Source organism: Natator depressus, chromosome 8 (assembly GCF_965152275.1).
Source record: "Natator depressus isolate rNatDep1 chromosome 8, rNatDep2.hap1, whole genome shotgun sequence".
NCBI lineage: Eukaryota > Metazoa > Chordata > Testudines > Cheloniidae > Natator > Natator depressus.
Window position 1 is genome coordinate 71,417,790 of NC_134241.1, and position 15,861 is coordinate 71,433,650.

Genomic DNA, 15,861 nt, shown 5'->3' on the forward strand with positions numbered 1-15,861 from the left:
AGGTATTGATAATTCCTATGAAGGGCAAAACAACCACTTAGCTTTCTTTTAAGCAACCAAGAGCGTCAGGGATCAGATCCAAAGAACAGAGAATCACACACATCCTCAATAAAAGCCATGTTAAATGCAACCAATAGATGACAGATCATCTGGAGCATGTGGCTCTCAATCATACAGGCTGCAGAAACCGTCCTGGAGCCAACTCAGAAGTCAGAGCTGCTTTAGAAAGAAAACAGTGAATCCCAAAGCCCAGAATAATACCAAGCAATGAACAGTGGGCCAACTTCATGTTGGAAATAGCTAAATTTGAAAAACAAACAAACAAAAACACACTACCATGAATAGTCAGTCACTTTTCCTTTTTTGTTGAAGCATTAAAAAAATCCAATTTCATAAGTGTTCTGAGGTCAAAACAATCTATGTTAGACAAAAATGTAATCCATCAGTAAAACTTTTGTATGGCAATTTAATTTAACGTTACTGTGAAAAACTGAGATGTAACTGAAGATTTAATCTGAAAATTAAATTTAAAAAATCAGATATCTCCTTGCTATATTGTGATACAAGTGACCCACTGTAAAACATTTTCTCTTTCTTCCTCCTACAGTGAATGCCCAGTAGTTCCCTTAGCCATATTTGCTCAGCCTACATTACCTAGTCCATAGCAACTTCTGTTTAGTTTTGGGCAAGGTTTATGCCCTGAAAGAATACCTGTCTATTAACAAAAAGTTACACTTTCACCTATTGTTTCTCTTGAGGAGTTATAATTTACCATCTCAATCTTAACTATAATTCTCTTGTATATATGCACAAATATAACAGTTGGTATTAGTTCATTGGCTAAAATCTGATAAATACAACTGGCGAACTCAAATAGCCTCAATTTCTTCAAAATGACCTCCTCACACAGAAAGGACAAAAGAGTCAAAATTGGGATTTTCCCCCTCTGTATTCAGCAGTCTGAATAAATCAAGATTCACATTTTCAGCTGAATGGAAACATGAAAATTAATTTTGTCAGGCACTATGTTACAAACATCTGTATTATATTGGATGCATAATTAAATGATCCTGTTAAGATTGTAAATTAAATATTCTAGCATATTTCTTAATATGGACGATTAATTTTAATAGGTCTGATAAAGAGCCTGAAAACTGGGAATAGGATCTCTCACATGCACAAATACGTTCCCAGAATGAGACAATTGTGGAGATAAGTTATTGTATTAATACTGCACACAGAAGTCTTCAAAAGAGTTAGCTATTCCCTAGATGAAAACTGAATTTTTACTGTTTGACATTAAGATACAGATATAGAAAAAAAAAGTCACTAGTGAAAATGCATTAAGCATAACTAAAATAACTGACCATGATTAAGACCATCACATTTATTACAAATCTTCAGTCTGAAACTAAACAATGCAAATATCTAATAGTTAAATAAAATTAGTGTGATCTACTATACCTTGGAGGAGAGTCTTGTAACCCCCATATTCCTCATCTGTATGTAATTGTAATATTGCATATAAAGCATGCCATGTGAGGTATCAGGGGAAAGGTTAGAACAGTGTCTTTCAGCAGATCATATCTAAATATGTGTATCGCCAATGCATTTGAAATTATAAGAATTGTATTGTATGATTTTCACTAAAATATGCTGGGTGATTGGGAGGCACCCAGATTGACAAGGTAGGTAACAAACAGCAAGGTGGGTGCTATTGAACAGACATCACCAGCCATTGTCCAGCAAGGGAGCTACAATACCATGACTCATCTGCAGGAGGCCACATCAGGGGAATTGCTCAACCTTGCCTGGGAGACTCAGCAATGCCCATGAAACATGCCTGTACTTGTGTTCTACAAGTACATGGACTAAGGGTATAAAACAGAACACAGTGGCCACATGCTTGGCCTCCCCTTCCCCCACCTATGCTGCAAGCAACAAGGACAGTGAGAAGACTTGAAGACTCCAACAGAGGAGACTGGCCCAGGTTTCAAGGGTGAAATCTGTGTACTATGAACTGCAATATCCAGTGGGGTGAGAAAAACTGCTTAATCTAGATGTTGCCCAGTCTAATAAAGTTGAGAGTTTAGACTGTGTGCTTATATTTTATTTTATTTTGGTAACTAACTCTGACTTTTTGCCTATCACTTAAAATCTATCATTTGTAGTCAATAAACTTATTTTATTGTTTATCTTTACCAGTGAGTTTGCCTGAAGTGTGTGGCAAATGTACTCAGGTTTGCAAAGGCTGGTGTATATCCACTTTCCACTGATGAAGCGGTGAACCAATTAATAAATTTGCACCGCTCATCTTGAGCAATGCAAGATGATATATTGCTGAGGTAGTGCTGGGAGCAGGTGGGATTCGGCCGATGCCTTTCTCTATGTGATTCATGAGTGGCTCAGGGAGCATTCATGCAACCTAGCTGGGATGGGGGGGCTCTACATGCGGTTGTGCTGAGTGATCATAGCACCTAAAGGGACTTGCTGCTTGTCACTAGCAAGGCATTGTGAGAGACAGCCCAGACTGGAAAGAGTTAAAGGGGGCACAGCAGTCCCACGGTCCCTGGCTGCACCCTGGGGATCCCGTCATAATTAGTTTATATCTAAAAGAGATACATGGCCCTGAAGTTTTAAGTGTCACGTCCAAGACACTTAGCAATGTTTTCCAACTGGTGTGCCATCATGTCTGAACAGGTGTGCCGCGGAATTTTTTGAAAAACTGCAAGTGAGAACAAGGTTGGCGAAGCTGCGTCACTGCCCCACCTCCTCCAGGGGCAGAGCAATCAGAGCTCAATCTCCCTCTCTTCCCCCCTCCCCTTCTGTATGAGCAACAGATCAGCTCCTCTGCCCCTCCCCTATCCACTGTCAGCCACCAGCCAGGATGAGGAAGAGCCCCTGGAGCTCAAGATGTGCCAGGGCAGAGAAAAGGTTGGGAACCACTGACTTAGAGGAAACGGAAAAGGAGCTGAGACTGCAAGTCTAAATTTCAAAAAGAAATAATTTTTGATTGCTAACTTGAGCTAGTGAACAGATTTACTTTTAACTTTCCTGAAAATTCAGTCTCAAGTCTCAGAAGCAGTGTTGACACCAAGCTCAGTAGTGAAATACCAAACATAAAAGAAAATGGATTTAATCTCTCCTATAATTTCAAACTTTATTGCAGACTTCATTATGGACTCACTACAGTCACCTCTGTAACGTACCCAGACTTTTTAGAGCCACTTAATGTTTCAGGTTGCCACATTTTGGGGAAAACATTATGGACACTTAGTCATGGTCACACAAACACTTCATGTAAATCAGTCCATTAAATAATGTGTATATTTACCAATATTGTGCATATAACTCTACACTTCATCTTAAAAAAATGTATATAGATTTAGCATTCCTACAAGTTTCCAGCCCTGGTAAATGAAGTCCTCTGCTTATCTATAGCACAGTGGCAGAGTAAGCTTCCCATATACACTGCCTTGCTAACATGCCTCAACCTGATCTGGAACTACTTTCTTTACAGGTAAATAGCTGCCCATGCAGTTCCTGGCTTATCTGAATCGGTCAGCAAAAAGCATGGTGATGAGTTTATGATTTAGGAGTTGAAACACAGTCACACAACATCCATTATACAGTAACTTTCAGTCCCTACAGAACCAGGCTGGATTCAAACTGGTGATCTTCACAGACCATTAGCAATATCTCAAGGCATCCACTTGTAATCACAACAGAGCCTATATAACTACTGTACCAACAACTGGGAATTTTGTTTAAAAAGACTTTTTTTTTTTTTTTTTTTTTTTTTTTACAGTTTATAGTTTTATCTTTCATCCAGATTTTTGAATAAAAAATGCTGTCTGAAGTTAAACTGCCAGCAGCAACTGTGAAATAAAGAAGGTCCAGTATGTCTGAAGAATAATTTTAATTCTAACTCTTAAGCTCAGCTTAGCACTTGAGTTATTTGTGAAATTTTTAAGTTACTTTATGAGACATGGTGACCTTGTTGACAGAGAATCTAAAGTCAACTTTTCCTAAGTTGATTGACTCTACCTGTATGCATCACAAAATACTTTTTTGATCTGTAGAATGACTGTCTGCCCATTTTTTTCCAAAATAAAATAATTAATTGTGGGACTTTCCAAGCCAACATTTACTGTAATGGGAAAGTTCTTCATTTGCATAAAGTTGACCCAATCAATCCCCATTGCGTGACGTCAGAGATTTCAGAGTGACAGTGCCACATTCTGATTTGCCAAAGAACTTCTAAGGATGGGTTTTCATGAGCCAGGCTGTCATCTTTAAGACCTGGAGGAAAAGGAAACTATACTGCTTCTGGCTATATGATGCCAGTCCACGCTTGCCAAGAAGGCCTATGTTTTCTCCACTCCCTGCCTGGCAACCAACCAATGGGCAGGAGTCCAATAACTTGTAAAATCTAAGACTTGATAGCCACGAGGAATCAGCTTCTAACAATTCCATCAACATTAACAAGCTGTGTTGAAAATGTTACCAGCTAATCATTATTAGCTTCCTGAAGATGCATGAAACCATAACAACGTAAATAATCTTCTATAAGTATCATATGTGTTTTGATTTTATTTTTTCCAGCAGGAAAACACTCCTAGAAGGTCTGGTGTTCTCTTCTTATTAGGCACTTGATAGTTAAGTGAGAGTAAGTGTGTGTGATTATTTGTAAACCCACATGAGGACAGCTACAGGAACAAAAACTAAATTAAGTACCTTTTCTAATTAAAAAAACGAATCTCACATTTAAATGTTATGGATTAAGATTATGTACTTAAATCCTGACGAACTGTTCTCTTTACCTTAACTGTTTCATGTTTAACATGGAAGTGAATTGATCTTCACTGTGTGAGTTTTTGACAAACAAAATCATATAAATTGGGACTGAGAATGGAAATGCCCTCCTATTTTGTGACTGACAGCTAAACAAAGACTGCCATTTTACCAGATTAAAAGAGTTACAAGGAATTATTATCCTATTTGGTATTGTTTAATTAACTGATAATTAAATTTATTTGATTTGTTTAATATTACATAACTGTGATTATTCATTTTAGTTCATTAATAAACTATATATGATAGGAAAATAGCATCTTATTGAGCAATTTATCAGACATCAAGATAACAAAAAACAGAGAAATCCAAGGCACAGATAATCCACTTAGTTGTGATGCAGAGAACCTATCCTTCTATTGTTTCCAAATAAATGCTAATCAGAGGGGATCCCCTGGATATATTACAAACACAAAATATGTTAAGAATATTAAGATTGCAAAGTCAGGCACTCAAAGTTGGGAAATGCTAAAATTAAGGTTACCCATGTAACCTTAATTCTGCTCTCTTGAGAAAATGCATTATGATAGTATGCAATCAAATAATTAGAGACTATTTTTTCCGGTACGTATCGCAAACAGGGTTTGAGGCCACACCTTCAGATTCATAGGATAGATTTCTACCAGTTGATCTAAAGAAATAACTGGCAGTGGGTTTGTAGACCAGCTACTAGAAGACATAGATGGCCCGCGATTTATACAACTGTTTATTAGACAGCAGTGGAATGTTGGGTGTGTCAGAATTCCTGGCTCAAGGAGGTAAATGTCTACCAGTTAAGCCAACCACACAGATTTACACACACACTGACATAAAAGCTGTAAGTCTACATTTCTATCTCTATTGTGTGTAGTACCTAGCAGGTAGGGATTTTGGTAGTCAGTAGCTGTGGGTATGTTAATGTTATAGTGAATTGGAAATGGATCCTCTGAATACAATATAGTACTATTAATATAGGAATTTTGAACTTTAAATATATTTTTACAATGTTATGGATCAAAATTAAGGTTGGGTGTGCAATATAAATTAGGTGGGAAAAAGATGAGTTAAGTAGCATTAAAAAGCAGTAAATCCCTTATCTGCTCACTTCCAGATTTACTGTTTAGGTTCTTCTCTTTTGCCGTTATATAAGGTTTCATAAACAAAGTTACAGTTCTTCATGTTTTAACTAGATTCCACTGAAAACACACTTTCAAGAATAAAGCTTCTTTTTAAACAGTTTTTGCTTGTGAGCTTAAATGTATGCACATATATGCACAAGCACATCTGTATGATAATCAATCATAAATGCCACATTTACATTACTACATAATGATAATCTGGCCAATATATCACCAAAATTTAGGATGGGTAGTAATTTTTTTAAACTTCCAGCAGATACTATTAAAAATTACTATTTGTGAACTTAGTTACTCAAGTACTTGTATTTATAACATTTTATTGTTAACACTGTCAGTTTAGCTGTGGCTTTATAAAAACAGGACATATAAATTCATTCATCAATTTATAACAATGCATTTCTTCTTATAAAGGATGTCAAATTAGCATTGTTAAACTGTATTTTAAGATATACATGATCACTTGTATGTCACATTGCTAAGTGTTTTGTGAATGCAATTAAATATCTATCAAAACATATCTCTAATAAGACAGAGTTAAAAGTTACCATAGACACTGGATTGTTAATTCCCCAAAGTTTAGTGGGTTTAATATCAATACATTTTTTCAGATGTTTTGCACTGATGGAGTTTTCTACACTGGATTATAGGAACAGCAGCAGCCACTGCTACAGTTAAAGTTGGATAACTGTTTCCATTCTAATCCCTTGTTTCCAGTCCACTCAACTTTCAGGAACTTTAACCCCCTCAAGCTGAAATTTTCCATTCTGTGTGTCTGCCCACTGATTTATTTATTGGGGGGGGGGGGGGAAGCAGAGGGAGAAGAGAGGTAAGATTTTGCAGATTTCAGGAAATACACAGTTTGGCTGTTTCCAAGGACAAGGAACTAGAAAACAGGCATACTTTTCCATACATAAAAATATTCCTGCAATTTTTATTGAGCAGCCCTATAGTTGAAAGGAATAAAGTTTCAGAAGATTAAATTTGGCACAGAAATAGCACACCACAGAGGAGATGCATGTTTCCTTGTTCTACAGAAAATAAACGTGTTTTATAGTTAAACCTTAGAATAAGAGCATTTTTTTCTCCCATATGCAAAGTACACAGTTAAGGAAGCATTTATTGGGCATGCAACATCTGCCTTCTTAGTTGCCTAGTGAAAAGCATAGGGAAGCATATTGTTAGAGACATCAGTTTAAGAGCAGTTAGTGCAGGACTTATGACCTAGATGACCTTGGTGCCCTGCAGAATACCCAGAATTGAGGTAAAATTCTAGTATTTCCTTGTTTACATTCTGGTCCATTTCCTAGAGTTCAGTGAGTCAATATCTGCCATACATCAATATAAAAAGGATGATTTCATAAACTCTGGAAGGAGGCTCATGCTCTCCGAAGACTTCTGAACCTAAATAATTTAAAATAAGAAACAAGAATGGCATTTTACACCAGCTTCAGAATTGAAGAAGGACAACATTTACTCCAATAGCTTTTATCTGTGCTTTTGACGGGAGAAGTTAACACACAGTGCAGCTCTCAGCTGTAGGTGTAAATGTCGTCATCAACTATTGCTTGAAAAACTCAGGGCCCTGACCTTTAATCTTAAGCAAAGACAAAACTGCTTTCCAGAATACGTAGCAGTTGTTAAGGTCAACTCATAGTTCTTGTCTTCACCTTTAAAATAATCTATTCTAGCATCTAGGATTTTCTTCTCAAATGTTATGTGCTTTTCATCCAAAGGATTCACAAATCACTTGAAAAACTAATTTTGATATAGTAATATAGCTTATGTGAAATACAAACACTTCTGGGGTTGACAACTGCACCCTAACACTTTGAGGAAAAGGGAGATGCAAGCGTGCAGAAGTAGGTGTAAAAGCATTGATATTAGAAATAACATGGAATAAAGAGATCTGGACCTCTGGACAACTGAGAACGAATTCCTTTCTGAAAGGAACATAAATTAGAGTGTTTGATTTGAAGTCTATTTTGGTAAAGGTCTGTGTACTTTGGAAGCCAAGTATTCCAATTCCTTTGTATGTTCTGGTTGCAGAATGTTTACCACTGTTTAACAGAGTTGTTTCTGGCTCCGTTCTCTTAGATTCTAAACTATTATTTTCAACCTGCCAAGGTCAGAGCAAAATGTTCAAGTTTTTCCACAGACATGTCTTCATGATCGTGGATGACGATGGCCTGGGAGACCAATAGTGATGCAATAAGAATTACAGATTCTTTACCTCGTTTTACTTTGCAAGTCACCCAGACAATATGAAAAAATGGGACAAAAGTACAGACATCCTTAAAAGGAAAGAGAAGGTATGTATCTTTCATATCATTCACCATCTATTTGAAGAGAATTATGGGGAATTTTTCAAAAGAGACTATGGGAATTTGGTGCTCAAGTCCCACTGAATTAAATGGGAGCTGGATGCCTAATTCCCTTGGGTTCCTTTGAAAATCCCAATCTAAAAATTTAGACAAGTGAAAAAAAAATCTGATCTCTTGCTTCTTGTCGTGCAATTATTTATTATTTTTACAAAAATGTTTCTCAGTGCTTTACAAGGTATAGGACCAGAGAGGGAAGAAATGAGAGAGAAGGCTTTAAAGAACAAAAAATCCCCTCATTATGAATCACTGTTGGTAGGTAGACTCTTTGGGCTGTGGTACTAGTGATAGGTAGACTTTTTGGGCTGTGTGAACGTAAGTTGCTTTCAGGTGCATTTTGACCAATAGGTCACACCCTGGTTACAGAAATGTAAATTGCCCTCTTCCGTCTCTTCTTCTATGAAGAATCAGCTTGGACAGTATTATGGAATCTGAAGAAGTATTTATGACGTTGTCACTTCCACCTTGTTTCCCAGGAATAGTAGAAAATGAAGACCAGGACTAATCAGAAAGAGAAGTTCTTGAGAACTACACAGTGTAAAAGAGGAAGGTAGAGCCATTTCTCGAGTAGCTACTGTTCCAAATCATGCTTCCCTTACAAATAGAGTGATCATGGATTATATTCTCTCTTTATAAGGGCTTCACATTCATGATGCTTTCAGTGTGATCGCAGATCTCTGACTCATGACAATACTATTAAATATATATATAAATTCAATGGCAGAGAGGCCAGAAGAAAGATTAGAGGGGAACCTATTAGTCTATTGACCTATAATATGTTTTAAAATGACATTTCGAACATGTGCCTTAAGAAGACCCGGTCAAGAATTTGAATTTGGTTTCCCTTTTGGGCTTAATTATGCCTTAGTTGATCATTTATATGATGAGTGGTTGAAAAAGAACCGGTACTGACCTCTCGCTTGCAAAGCTGGAAAAATTTCCCCTGGCTCTGGATACAGCCAGAAAAATTGTCCATTAGATCTCACCAGACAAGATGTGGGAGTAAGTCTATATTTTCTGTTCAGAGGCTTATGTCTCATAAGAGAGCTGGACTGAGGAAACAGGTTACGTTTTGATGAATTCCTGAAAGTTTTCTCCAAGGATATTTTCAAGAGTCTCCGTTGAAAATGACATAATTGTATTACTGCATTCAGGAGCATCTTTGTTAGGGATGCTTATATTTCTTTTAGAGTTCCCTCCTCTTTTTCCAATATTTACTATTACCATTAGAATGGGCAATGGATCTGGGCATGATGGAAGAGCTCAGGTTAAGATTATTCAGTTCGTTGAAACTTGTGGCTAATTTGACTGTAAAATATAAGTATGGGCTAAGATTTTCCAAAAGTGACTAGTGATTCTGAATAACTACCTTGACACCTTGAAAGGCTCTGATTTTCTCAAAGTGCCAAACCCCATTTCTCTGAAAATTAAGCCCTATTATGTGTTTTAAGTTGGATACTCAAATCACATTTTAAAATCCTGACCATAATTTTTTTTAAAGCCCAATAGTGTGGTAAATGAATATTTTTCAACAAAAATCTTGAGTGCATTTGTTCCATTTGAGTACATTAACGTCTTTCACAACCAACTGCTGGCCCTTGTAAGAGCCTGGGAGGAAGGATCAATTTGGGAAGAAAGAAGTATTTCCATTTTGCAGTCAATTTAAACTAATTTAGTTCTCTCAAATTTGTATTTTAATATTGGATCATTTGAAAAGTGACATTAACTGTCATGTAGCAGTAAAACTTGACAGTAATATAGCGCTTTTATTTAATCAAAGAAGATTCTGAACAATGTGGATTTAGTCCTGATGGCCTGCATGTTTCCCTTGGAAATGCATAGAAAGTTTGGGAGTAGGGGAGAAGGAATCATAGTTTTTCCCAGAAGATGGAAAAGACTGTAAAGAAAATATGGCAAGTCAGGACACTTCCTAACTCAAACATACTATTATTGTGTCCAAGGATACCTAGAAAAGAAATAGGGACATCCTCCAGAAGCAAAAAGGAAACTAGGAGAGCTGGGTAAAGCACTGGTGTTCAGAAGCCTTTCTTTAATCTAAAAATAACGTATAGGCTCTCTGTAGTGGTTTTAAAGCTATGCCACAGTCATAAGCACTCAGGGAGGAAAGTGCCACCTTTTACTGCAGGATTACTGATGATATGGTCCATTGGTAGTAGGAGCTACTAGACAATCCTGCTGCACTGCTGGGGAGAATTCACCAACCACAGTAAAGTGGTGAGCTACGCCTTCTTGATTACAACTATTTAGATCACCCACTAACAGATTAGAGGTATGAACTAAACCACTCTGCCACCAGAATGAGAAAGACCTTAAGTGGTAGGTGTGCCAGAACAGTAGGCTGAGCAAAGCTCCTTTGACAGATACACTCTGAAATAGTTGTTAGGAAGTTATAAAGAAAAGGAAACAGGTTTCAATTAGTGAAAAGCCAATTTATTTGGAGTCCCCAGCAGTTTGACAAAGGAACACTAACACACGCTGCATTGAAGTGCTGCTGTGAGCCTAAAGCTGCTTCCATACTAAGGCAGTGAACTAGGATCAGAGTCTAGAGCTGTGGCAGTCTAGCTAAGGAGTTATTAGAATTTTAATTATTCATAAAGTTACTCCACTACTGTGAAATGAGCAGGCTAATCCAGCAGGGATGCCCAGACAAATGGATGCCTACACATGACAAAGTTAAATTCCTATAGCGGGTCCTGTTAGCCATTGTTTGCTCTGTATCACTTCTTAATTTGAAGAGAATTTTAAAACCCATTCCATATTAAAAAGTGTAATTACTTTCATGTCCCATCCAGTTCCCCAGCCCTAAGAATCGTTTCATCATCTGTAAATTTCCATTAATTTAATTGGTTTACTCTTTTCAAATATTTGTTGAGTGTTTCAATGTAGATACAGGGTTGCTAAAGTCTGGTGCATGCCAACAATTTATTCTTGTACAATAGGATGGAATCTATTTTACTATTTTCCCCTTGTAAACAGGAAAAGATTCTGAGATATAATGTTAGATTTCTCCTTTGAAACACTTACCAGTAACTACCATGCTGCTCATGTTAGAGTTCGGACTATTGAGTACACTGCCTGAAAGAAGTTCGTCAGATCCTCTCTAAAAAGAAAGAGACAGTAAGAGTTTTTTCCCCCTGTATTTTTGTTATCTTTAATGTTGATATTAAAAATATCAGTTTGACAGGGCAAATCCCTTCAGAGAGCTTTAAATGAACATTAAATAACCTATTAAGATTTGAGAGATTCTCCCTTTTCAGAAAAGTGACAGTAAATAAAAAAAATTAAAATCTAGATAATACAATATATTTACATAGCATCTCTCAATTCAAATAATTCCATACAAATAATCACTTCATCCACAGCTGAAATGCAACCTCCAGGGACCACAAGAGCTGTCCAACAGTACACAACTTCTGAAATATTTTAGAATAGGAAGTTATTAATATTTTATCCACTGAAACTAAATGGGGAATTCACGCAAATACTGAAATTAGAATTTGACCAAAGTGCTAGGGCTAGTACTCCTATTAGAAACAGTTCAAAGCAGACTGTGGTGTTTTGCACTTCTTTATAATACATAAAGGAACCCTGAAAACAATTTTTTTTTTGGTTGGAGGATGGATTTCTTTTTGGTTTAAACTTCACAAAAATAAGAACATCGTCTATTTTTTCTTAGTCTTCTTTTTGGATGATTTCAATGTAGAACGCAGATACCAGAGGAGATTTGGTGTTGAATCCTTAAAGAGGGATCCTTTTCCCCCAAGCGTTTTGAGTTAAATAGGTGTTAAAAATAAGTCTGAAGCAGTCTAAATACTTAAAAATATATATATTTCACCTCTCAGTGATCAGGTTTCATTTCCTTCCAGGATAGAAAAAAACACCCAGATGCCTAATATAAAACAAGTATGATTTTGTGTTTGTTTTAAATCTTTCAGGCCTTCCTCATAAGCCAAAATGAATTCAAAAGGACATAAACCTCCCCTCCTTTGCATGTCATCATTAAAAGGCTACTGGATTTTTTATGTCCAAAAGAGATTAGGACCTCACTTTTGTGTCTTAATTCAAAGGTATCTCCAATAGCACCAATGCCCTCAGCACCAACCCAGGCCATTGGGTCATTACTAAAAAGGATGAGTGCCAGTTACTGAATCTCCAAATATTACTCTGCATGAAATCTATGTTTCCATTCCGAGTACTGGCCACAAACTGCTTTACTTACAAAATCTTTATAACAGTCAAGATGTTTCAGACTGTGCTGCCTTGAGACAGGTATTATCTACCTCTGTTTGAAAAGCATCCTGTATATTTTGGATAGTTCTTCATTCTAAATAATAAATACATACTAAACTAATCTGAGGATATCACAATACTAAGTGGTATGCTTATACCAGGATGCATATAATCAAGCCCAAACTGTAATATTAGTGTATATATTATATATGCATGTGAATATGAAGAGGAATATCAAAATATATAACACATTTTGAAGTATTCCATATCTAAGATCCACAACATCCTAGACAACACACCAAGCCATTCCGGTCACTAAGCTTATTCAGTTTTGAGCACTAGTTCTCAAAGTTATTTACACAGACTATTCCTGAATAATTTTAGTTTGCCTCACACCCTTGTTGATTCTAGATTCTGCTCTACACATTTTTGGGTTCAAATTGGCAACGTTATTTGACCTAAATTTAATAAAAGAAAACAGCAGAGAGTCTTGGCACTGTCAGAGGAAATCATTTTTAATTAGATCAAAAGAATGAACTTAAAACAGACAAAACTGAAAGGCGACTCAGAGAAGCTACGGAACCTTTCCATTATTCACTCTAAATGACTGTTCTCAATTACAAAGATGACTGAAATATAGAAGATGGAACTCATTGAAATGTTCTCTCTCTCTTTTTGAAGATCTAAATTTCTACCCCAATATTTGCTAAGGAGAGGATATCATAGTTTGACATCAAAATTATGGAAGACAGGATGGTTGAATTTAAAAAAAAATATCTGCACTTCTGTGCCATCAGCCCATCAATATATTTCCACTGAGGGATTTTACCTCTGTTTGCAATTGACAAAAGTAATTAGTGATGGCAGCTATCATAAAAAAAACTCAGTTATTACTACTACTAAATAGACTACACACAGTTTAGAAACAAAACAAAAATAAAGAAAACCTATGGTAGTTCCTCAAAAAAACTCTAATATAATAGTACTTCAGTTTGCTTGCAAGACAGCCCTTCCACTGCATCCAAAGTGAATTCCCATGCTACTCACTGTACTGACCTGGATATATTCAGATTCTGTTTTCATTGCTTCATTTGAGGGCAATTACTTGCTCATTCTCATGCCTGAACATAGACAACACACAGGCCACATCTCTACCAGTGCTGGATCTAGGCACATGCAATTTTGAGTCTAGAAGGCTTTCAAGTCCCTTACTTCTCAAGATTTTTTCTTTTTGTTTTGGAAAGATGGATGCTATTTCAGACTTGGCAAAGCAGCAACTCTTAAACTCACGGAATCCTGATCTGTCTTAAGTAAACGCCAGAACACTAACCCTACGTATTTACCCTACAAAGGGAAGACTGTACAGAACGAACAAACTACTTGATGAACTACTAATTTTACAACTTAAACATGGAGTTTATTAGACCCCGCCTCTTTTAAATGATCCTCACTCATGCCTGCAAATTCAGTTTTGTCCTTCCTATCTCACCCTGTACCCGTCGGTGCAGCCTTTCACCAGAGATGTGAAGAAAAATATTTAAAGTGTGGTTCTACCCAGAAAAGCAGCTGTGTAAAAGTGACATTGTGGGATTCCTCATGCAGGACCAAATTTTCAAAAAAAAAAAAAAAAAAAGATTCAACTGTCAACTTAAGCCTTCAATATGTGACTCCAAAAAGCAATTTACAAACTTCAGAAGCATAAATTGCTTCATGTACTGTAAATATGAAACATCAAAAGAAGTGAAACGTAGGCAATGTGTAACTGTGTATAATACCACTGCACAACAAATACAATCAAATCTTTTAGTTCTTTCAAAAATTATAGGACAAAACTATAGGTAAGAAGGAAGTGCAGTGACTAGCCACAGTGTCTAGATCTTTGCTTTAAATGTTGCAACTAATTTAGAACCCATATTATAATTAGTTTCAAAATGGTGTGTCCCAACACGCATTACTTTGAAAATGTGTCTAATCTGAATGCCAGAGGTTATGTTCCATACCTTCCTAGTTTTATCAGGCCATTACAGTCATCAATATCCCCAGAAGTCTAACCACAAATCAGGCTGGCAAAAAAATCTACTGTCAACTATTTTTCTGACATCTCCAGAATAATATATTGTAACTCTAGTACAAATCTCTTTCCACATTTAAGAAGCAAAGAGTAGAAATAAGCAGCAAATTCTCAAACATTTTTTTTTTTAATTTATTACTGGACTTCACAAAACTTGGTAGCAATTAATTGCCTCATGAGGACGTGTCAAAAAATTTCTGGAAGTCAAAACCATAAGTTGTCTGCCCAATTTTTTATTAACTCTTAAGAAGAGAAAAACTTTTCGAAAGTCAATTATTGTACCTAACGTAACAGATTTGTTTAGGTTAAAGAAGGCTTATTAAAAGCATTACTCAAATTTGCAGTCTCTTGTGACAATGGAAATAAACAAAACACAAAGTGAATGGTGTTACTACAGTCAACAAATGAACAAAACTATCCCTCTATTTCAAACACAGTAGTAAAAGTCAACATTATCATCTACTATACAGTGATACAATTAATATCTAAACAGTTTTTGATTACAATCTGGTGATGGGGATATAATAATTAAAAAATAAATTCTGTTAACTCTTGGGAGAGATTTTGATTTACCGATGATACATATCTACGTTAAGTAGAGCATAGGACACTTTTTTTCTGTAATGAAAGAAAGCAGAAAAATGTTAAATGGTAGTTTTAGTTACATTGTACATTTACCACAGTTCGTCTCAGCCTAGGCACATATGTCAAACCATGAGCATAACACCACTGTGAAACACTCAGAGTATGTCTATATTGCAATAAAAGACCCACAGCAGAGCCGCAGCTGGCCTGACTCAATTGACCAGGCTCCGAGACTTGCTGCCACAGGTTTTTTATTGAAGTGTAGGTGTACCCTTAGCTTCTAACAGCATTTGCAGGCAACTGAAAACTAGTAGTATGATGGAGTAGCAGCAGCATTAAAAAAAAAGGGGGTTCAAAATAACCAGTGACTGCCATTCCAGTAGCTAGAGTCATCCTTCTTCAGGGTAAGCTTCTTGCAAATCCAACTATAAAGTGTCTTCAGGCATTAAAAAAAAAAAAAAAAAAAAAAAAATATTGCCTCCAGAGATGAAAATACTAAGAGTTTGAGTTAGTATATTGGGGGGGGGGGGGAAGGAGGGGGCACAGAAAAATAAGCGCTCATTTACATATTTCAATTTGCATGAGCGATAGATATGAATTTCAT

The 15,861-nt window shown here is 36.4% G+C and overlaps 1 protein-coding gene across 5 annotated transcripts in view; it reads right to left on the reverse strand.

The window, feature by feature from the left end:
• Positions 1-15,861, reverse strand: part of PTBP2 (polypyrimidine tract binding protein 2) — a 91,115-nt gene that overhangs the window by 51,248 nt on the left and 24,006 nt on the right. For 4 of the 5 annotated variants that reach the window (XM_074961286.1, XM_074961285.1, XM_074961284.1 and 1 more), the window contains exon 3: positions 11,396-11,471. The exons of the other annotated variant lie outside the window; for it this stretch is intronic. In XM_074961286.1, coding sequence (XP_074817387.1) covers positions 11,396-11,471 — 76 coding nt within the window. The remainder of the gene's footprint in view (positions 1-11,395; positions 11,472-15,861) is intronic. 5 annotated transcript variants of the gene reach the window in all.